The sequence below is a fragment of the Ochlerotatus camptorhynchus genome, unplaced genomic scaffold, assembly GCF_037179485.1.
Source record: "Ochlerotatus camptorhynchus isolate MF236.1 unplaced genomic scaffold, CSIRO-AGI_Acam_v1.1 ptg000265l, whole genome shotgun sequence".
In the NCBI taxonomy this organism is placed as follows: domain Eukaryota; kingdom Metazoa; phylum Arthropoda; class Insecta; order Diptera; family Culicidae; genus Ochlerotatus; species Ochlerotatus camptorhynchus.
The window spans coordinates 956,302-964,784 of NW_027040755.1; the positions used below are offsets into that span (position 1 = coordinate 956,302).

The following is an 8,483-nucleotide window of genomic DNA, read 5'->3' on the forward strand; positions in this document are numbered from 1 at the left end:
CTCTATATTCAACACCGCGCAAATTGTACTTACTGGATCGATTTATCATTGCCAACGCCAGTCGCCATAAGACAGCTACGTGATGGGCGCATTACGTGGTAAGCTCACTTTGACATGTAAAGGGTAACTGATGGCTGAGCGCTCATTTTTAGCATTAGGATACATTATGTTTCAGAGCATCCAAATTGGCCAAATTTGCCCCGCTGACAATAAAAGGTAAAGGTGATTGCCGAAATGGGTAACCAATTAGGCAGAAATATGAAAACAAAAACAGAACCTTATAATACAGATTCAATACAATAAAATGTGTGTTAAGCTACGTAATCAGTAAGCCGTTGGTGGTGGTACGAATGTTTTTTTTTTATATAGAATTCTAGTACTACTTCACGGCAACGCGTTATATCCCACCGATAGCGGCACGAAATGCGCTTATCAGTCTATCCACAATGCTTCCACTGTTCGCACCTGTTGACATCGCTATTAACCGGTGACACCTCTTCATTAATAGAAGCAAAATGCGCGTGAGTAAGCGAAAACAAGCCTATTACAGTAGACTAAATATTAAATTTGATCGTTTTTACCCCATGTCAGAGGCCACGTTTCATTAAAGCAGTATTTGTTGTGCTGTTGATCCTAGCGAGCGTGGCATTATTCGTGGTCTACTATGATTCCGCTGCAACTCACGCAATGGTACAATCTGCCCGTAGCCAGCTTGTAGGGTACCTCCCAGTGGATGATAACAAAATGCAAGGCCTACTGAAGGAGGAAAACGATACGCTACTACCAGGCGATATGGGTCAGGCTGTAGAACTGAAAAAACCAATCAGTGTGGACGTTCAAAGACAGATCAATGACGGTTGGGCCATGCAGGGATTGAATCAGTATGCTTCAGATTTGGTGTCGGTCTACCGAAAACTTCCAGACATTCGAGATCAGTGGTGTAAGGAGCCAGATCGGTTTCTGCCCAAGCTACCGCCTGCTTCGATTGTCATTATATTCTATAACGAAGCGTGGTCAGTGCTTGTGCGAACAGTACACTCGATTCTGAATCGAACTCCTCCGGAGCTAGTTGAAGAGATTATCCTGGTGGATGACTGCTCGACGCTGGCACATTTGAAAACACAGCTGTATGATTACTTTCGCCCGCTTCAGAAGGTGCGGATAATTAGAGCAAAGCATCGGCAGGGATTGATACGTGCAAGAATTCTGGGTGCAAAAAGTGCAAAAGCAGAGATTGTGACATTTCTTGATGCGCACTGCGAGGTGATTGTCGGTAAGTCACTAAATACATGTATAATTTAATGTGAAGATAATTTAAAAAAAAAAAAACATCAAAGGTTGGTTGGAAGCTCAACTGGATCGAGTCACCCGTGATCCAACAACCATTGCGATCCCATCGATTGACTGGATCCACGAGGACACGATGGCTTTGAATGCGCAAAACTCGCTGTTGTACTTTGGCTCGTTCGACTGGACGGTCAACTTTCAGTGGAAATCACGGCACGAGAAGAAGAAGCAGGTGGAAAACCCTCTGGAACCGTTCGATACTCCCATAATGGCCGGCGGTTTGTTTACCATCAATAAAACGTTCTTCGCCCATTTGGGATGGTACGACGAGGGGTTTGAAACCTACGGGGCTGAAAATATGGAGCTCTCCTTTAAAACGTGGATGTGTGGTGGTTCGATGCAGATTGTTCCCTGCTCGAGAGTGGCACATATCCAAAAGCGGGGTCATCCCTACTTATCTGTAAATAATTCTTACAGAGCTAGCTGAGTGCCAACTGAATTATCCCTTCCCTTTTCAGCAAACTCCAGGCGGATACAACTCGATCAAACGGAACACGGTTCGCCTTGCCGAAGTATGGATGGACGAGTACGCTCTATTCTATTACGAATCCTTCGGAGGACCAAAGAATCGCGGAGAATTTGGAGATGTGTCCTCGAGGAAGAAGCTTCGGCAGCGATTGAATTGTAAATCATTTCGATGGTACATGGAGAACGTCTTTCCGGAACAGTTTGATCCGTCGAAAGCGGTGGGTCGTGGGGCATTCCGAAGCGCGCTTCATGGTGGCAAGCAATGCCTGGAGTGGCCACCTCCTTTAAATGAACGTGGGGTTGGTGATTGTCATGGCCATGGTGGACATCAGTTGTGGTTTTTCACAGCTGACGGAGAGGTTACTCGGGAGGATCATTGCTTGGATTACGATGGAAGTAAGCTGGAAATGATTCGGTGCCACAAGATGCGTGGTAACCAACTGTGGGTGTATCACGAGAAGGAGACTCACTTTCGTCACATAAACACCAACCGATGCTTGGAGTGGAGTGATGAAAAGCTGAAGGTTATTGAATGTAGTGATTCCAAAGTACAGCAGAAGTGGTTGATTCAGTACTATAATGCAAGTAATTTGAAAGCAACGTGAAAGTCAGTGCAGGGCTGTCACAAACAATTTTTTGAATAAGAAGACGCAATAAAATTTGGACCTGAGCATTGTTTATAGAATTCAGAATATTTTCAAGATTTCTTGGAAACTAACAACCATCTTTCTACCAATTTTACATGCAATAAGCCCTGCATGTCTACAAGAGTGGTTCAAAATATCGATTTTGCTCCACCAGGCTCAATCGATTCTAAATCAGATCAAAATTTGAGTTTGTTTGGATGCGATCTCATACTGCACTGACCTTCTATAGTTTATGTGGGAATTACTGAGGGAAAAGTGTTTTTTTTTGTTCTCAACGTGCTAGCACTTCGCTATAATGATTTACCGAAAATCTTGCTACCTGCTCTTATGTAAAATTTTAGCAGATACAAATTTGCTGGAGATCACAATCGAAGACATCATATCAAGAAGAATGGCAACTTTGCCAGAATCCAAGCTACAGATACAGTAGCACTGCACTTGAGCGAAGGTGGAAGCAACGCATAGAAAAATGAGCAAATACACAAAGCTTTCTTCTGAGGATGTAATCTTTGTTATCAAATTCGTTCGAAGCCGTTTGAGCGGCAGATGACGCGATTGTGCCTTCCTCATAGCGGTCGTACGAGAAAATGGAAGAGTTGATATGTTGTCTTCGCTGTAATGTAATTGGTTATTAATTGATTCCGAAGCCGATAATTGTCTGATATGATTAATCAACTGTTTTCATCTTGCTATTATGACATAGCAGCCTGAATTTTGTTTTCCATATCGCCTTATCTGAGAAGTTTATGGAGCATGTCGGAAGAATATCATCTTCTTGAATAATTAGTAACTAATTATCCTAACGTTCAATTCAAATGCAGTCTTCAGTAAAGTTGCAGCTGAGAAAATTTCTCATTAGTACAGATAGTAAACTTTGCCGTAGATCTTTACAGCGAAGGCCCATAGTAATTCCCATATAAACTTCACATCAAATGAGCTCAAATTTTGGGAGAATTACCAGGACCTGATTTGAAATCGATTGAGCTTGGTGGAGCAAAATCTATAATAAACCACACTAATTTTTTCAAAGGAAACCTGGTAGTTCAAGCGTTTTGATATAATTTACTTTCTACTTAGCACGATACAAACGGATTTGACCAAAAAATAGAATGTTTCTACTCTAGATGACTATTAAATCCATTTTTATTTCCATATTGATTTGTAAAAATATCACATGGCTTATATTTTCTTGATTCCAAATCCTTCATACGGGTTTCAATTCCTTCCAATCGCATTGAAATGCCATTGGATTTTCTTCGTCGTACGGATGATAGAGCAATGGATGCGCTTGGAGACCTTCGTTAGTTTTCGAGAAAAATTTGTGTTAATGCTCTTATTTTGTGCTTTTATAGGCTTTAAGTTGTAACTTTCGAACTAAAGTATCGGATCAAATGTATTTTTGATTTGTGTGCAGTGAAATCATTGAGATAATTGGTGTTATCTACTCGATAGAACGGAAAAAGGCGATTGCGACGAAGTAGCGCAAATTAAAAAAAAAAAGTATTTTTGGAACGGTGAAATATTCAGGCTGGTTCACAATACATAGTAGACTATCCCACATTTATATGGGGGAAAAAATCCAACCCCTTGGTTTGTGCCATTAGGTGAGAAAACCACTTTCTGAAAATTTCAGCTCATTCGGATGTAACACGAGCTGGCGCTTTTGATTTAAAATTCATATGGGCATATTGGTTGAAATGTATGGAGAAATAATATTTTTTCACTCTTCCGTGCATAGAACTGGTTCAGCAATCTCGATGAAGCTCAGAATTTCAGCGAACGTAGATCATAAGGAACAACTTTGCTCAAGACATCAACACGATTCAAGTTAGTATTATGGATATATTAATTAATTATGTGCATTCTGCTCGTATATTGCAACAAAATACAGGCAGATTATACAACGTATCAACTAGATTACCATTAAAATAAAAGTTTATATTTCCACATGCCAATATTCAGACTCATGTCAGTAGATGCGATAACCACTCTCTGAATGTTTCAGCTGTTTTTGATGTAACACGGACTGATGCTTTTGGTTTATTGTTTATATAGGAGATTTGGTTGAAATTTTCATATACAAAATGCTCATATACATTCAAAAACGAATATCTCAATAAAACTAACTGGATTCATGATGCAATCTTCAGCAAAGTTGTTACTCATTAACTGAACTACAGGTTTTGAAAATCTGAATCAAATCGTGAGTAAGGAAACTTTTTTATGATCGATAGAGTGTAGGAGTGTTATTTTTTCATGTATTTTATCTTATATCCCCATACAAAATTCAAACTAATTGCGCCAGATCATCCTACAACCAAATGAGCTAAAACTTTCAGAGAATGGTTTTTTAACCTAAAGGCACAAATCTAGAGGTTGGCCCGTGGAATGTTAGAACTTTTATTTTTTTGGGCCAGTCTAATACAAAGTTATATTTCAAAGAAGTCCGGAGAACTTCAGAAGAGTCTGATGAACTTTAGAGTGATGGTCCGCATAAAAAATGGCAACACTGAATTAAAACATCAACGTGGGACGCGGGACGCGCCTGCACAGAAATATAAAACAACCCAAAATTAAGTTCAATTAACTCATATCCTATCTTCTGTCCGATAACCCACACTCATAAAATTCGACGCATCGATTTTCATGTGTCCAGATAAATCACCAAAAAATAAGTGGTATTTTTGCTAGTGAATAAAATAGAAATTTTCGCTCTAATTGATTGGTGTTTTAATTGTATTTCATGGCCAAATCTTCCTCTTTCTAGTGATCTGTGGTGAGAAAATATCGAAAAATTAAATCTCGTAAATGCCCAAGATTTTCGTAGACAAAAATCAGCAAGCAAACAACTGCGGTTGATTTTGCAAGCTGTGATATTGCAGCTCGGAATATCAAGCTAACAAAATTCACCAGCTGTAAATCTCAACAAACTGTGGTGAGATTGAGTTTCATGATTATGGCTTGACACCCGAACGCAACCAAAGCTTCCATAACAGCTGGCAGCAGTCACTTTGTGTCTACCATCGGTGAAGAGTAAAAAGAGATAGCAAACTATACTTTCTCCTTCTAAGAAAACGATGTGCAACGGAATCATTTTTGTGTCGAGTCAGCTCTCAGCTTGATTTTTGCACGTTGTGAATAGTCTCGCAATATCAAAGGAGCTTGTAAAATCAATATCAAGCATGATATTTTGTTCCAATATCACGCGTGATATTGAGAGCGTAAACATATCATTTGATTGATGATTTTGCCAACACTGTTATATATAAACATTTTAAAAATATTCAAGGAAATGGTTGATAAAATAGTATATTTTTTGCGTGTGTAAAACTCGATTAAAAGTAAATCTGGACGCACGGTTTAATACACCACCGCGCTCCTGGTGGTTGGCACAAAAAACGTTTGACAGGCATTTGTTGATGTTTCATTGACGAAGAAATTGGTGAAAAGTTTTTCTCGATTGATCGACGCATCCCGAAATAACGGATCATGGAACTTGAGAAAAGAAAATTAATTGTGCACAAACATCAAGAGAACCCTTCGGGGTCTGCCTCAAAAATAGCAAAAGTGTTAAAATTCCCAAAGTCAACGGCGAGTCTTGTAATCAAACGTTATAACGATACTCTGAGTGTGGATAGAGCACAGCGCATCTATCATAAAAGTGGCACTAGGGACAAAGAGCTGAGGAGAAAGGTGTTGAGGTACGTGTAAAGTAACCCAGGTGTATCCATACGTGATTTGGCAAAGAAATATGATTCCAACTTTACCACCATGCGTAACATCCTTTAAAGAGAAGGATATAAGTCTTTTTGTGCCACTAAACATCCGAATCGCTCCCTAAAACAAAATTTAGTGGCCAAAAAGCGAGCACGATTACTATACGAACGAGTGTGGACGAAATTTGATGGCTGTTTTTTAATGGATGACGAAACATATGTCAAAATGGATTATAAAAAAATCCCCAGACGAACATTTTACCTGGTAACTGGTCGTGGGGATGTCTCTTCCAGGTATAATTTTGTTTTTGCTGATAAGTTTGCTCGGAAACTAATGATTTGGCAAGGAATCTGCAGTTGTGGCCTTAAAACCAAGGTTTTCATCACATCTCACACAATGACGTCGAAGGTTTACATTAAAGAGTATCTGAAAAAGCGGATTTTACCCTTCATTCGGCAGCACAAGACCAACGTTATGTTTTGGCCGGATCTAGCCAGCTGCCACTACTCTAAGGAGGTACTAGAATGGTATGCTGCAAACAATGTTAATTTCGTCGCCAAAGAGATTAATCCTCCGAATTGCCCTGAGTTCAGACCGATCGAAAAATATTGGGCAATTGTCAAGCGAAAACTTCGAGGATGCAGAAAAGAAGTGACAAATGCACAACAAATGCGTTTAAAGTGGAATAAGTTCCCGGTACAGTGTCACCAGCGACTGCGCAGATCATGATGCCATCGATCACAAGTAAAGTGCGACAGTTTGTTCGAAACGGTGAAATGTAATAACTTGTTATATATCGTTTGAAAGCTGAATAAATACTCTTTTGTTTGACGTATTGACCAACCGTGTATGTTGTTTAATTCTTGAGTTATGATCACTTGAATGCGTCCAAATTTACTTTGAATCGGGCTTTACTCAGTCCACCATCGCGACTGCTGGAAGGTTAATACTATCTAAATTGGATACTGCTTTAGTAAAAGTTAAAAACCACGCGTAAAACACAAGATTTGCAGACGGCGAAAGAAAAGTCAACCGTTCACTGGAAGAGCCTACTGCGCACTCCTGAAAAGGTCCTATCTCTCACGATGCAGTGAATGTGTACACGTAGGGTAATGGATTTTGGTTGGATATATCAATATTATGTAATTTTCACACTGCGTCTAATACCCCGTCATGTAATATAGGCTGTCTTGTAATGAGCACTCATACATAGGATTTCCAGTTATAACTAGATGTATGAGTGCTCATTGCAAGACAGCCTATATTACATGATATAAGCCATAGTTCGTACGGGGTATAAATTAATGCCGTGTTTTTTATGAATGAAACATATGGACATGGAAAATGTGTTTGGTGAATAAGTCTACCTTTCTAGTTTCTAATAATACAACAGAACGAATAATTTACTCAAAATAGGATGTTATTGAACGTTTTTATTTAGCAATGAATTTGAATCATGGTTGGATCTATTATTTAAAGTAACATTTGCACGCTTGGGAGCCTGCAGGGTCGGGTGTCATAAACCAATCGACACAGTTTGACGACATCGGGAAATGTCTTGGTATCCGTGTGTGTATGTATGTGTGTGTGGTGTGTGCGTGCGTATGTTTAACGAAACAATTATTAACACATGTTTCTCGGAAACCACTAAACCGAATTGGACGCAACAGCCGCCAAATCAAAGGTTGAGTGAAAGGTATTATGGTCACATAAAGCACTTTAGGATTTTTTTTTGGAATCGGTCAACCGGTTCCGGAAATATTTCCGAATAATTCCAACCTCAAACGAGTAAAACTCATCATAGTAAGTATATCACCAAAACAACTCAAGATCCAGAAATAAAAGCAATGGCGCTGCAGAATAATGAGGTAACCTCTACAATGTAATGTAATTTGTACAATAATACTCATATTACTCATATTACTTTAAACAATCGTCACGTCGGTCATAGCTTGTTATGATTGCCTGAACAATGCGTAAAGTGCAAATCAAAACATTGAACGTCGCGTGATAGTGGAATTTAATCAAGGCCTAAATACTTTTTCGTAGCCTTTTGTTTTCGGATTTGAAAGATCGTCGGTTGCAGTGGCTTGCTTACTGAGCAGAAAAACGTGGTCCCAGGTCCTTTCATATTAAAAATGTATGGTAAGATCGCTTGTTTATCGTGTATTTTGCTAAACCTTTCGTTGTCGTCGGTGCTGGGTTTGAATAGTTATAACAACTTGAGTAACGGTATGATGTGATATGAGGGGCTCGGTGGTCTCAGAGCAACCGTTTTTGCTTACTGAGCAGAACATCCTGAGT

General features: G+C 39.4%; 1 protein-coding gene across 2 annotated transcripts; it reads left to right on the forward strand.

The window, feature by feature from the left end:
- The first annotated feature begins 399 nt into the window (after window positions 1-399).
- LOC135705281 (putative polypeptide N-acetylgalactosaminyltransferase 9) lies at window positions 400-2,496 on the forward strand. 2 transcript variants are annotated; one of them, XM_065226908.1, is made up of 4 exons: window positions 400-521; window positions 592-1,273; window positions 1,338-1,747; window positions 1,806-2,496. In XM_065226908.1, the coding sequence occupies exons 1-4, from the start codon at window positions 516-518 to the stop codon at window positions 2,418-2,420; spliced, it is 1,713 nt and encodes a 570-aa protein (XP_065082980.1). In that variant the 5' UTR covers window positions 400-515; the 3' UTR covers window positions 2,421-2,496. The 2 variants fall into 2 exon arrangements, with proteins under 2 accessions (XP_065082980.1, XP_065082981.1); XM_065226909.1 differs by having other exon boundaries at window positions 401-525; window positions 1,806-2,495.
- The last annotated feature ends 5,987 nt before the right edge of the window (window positions 2,497-8,483 follow it).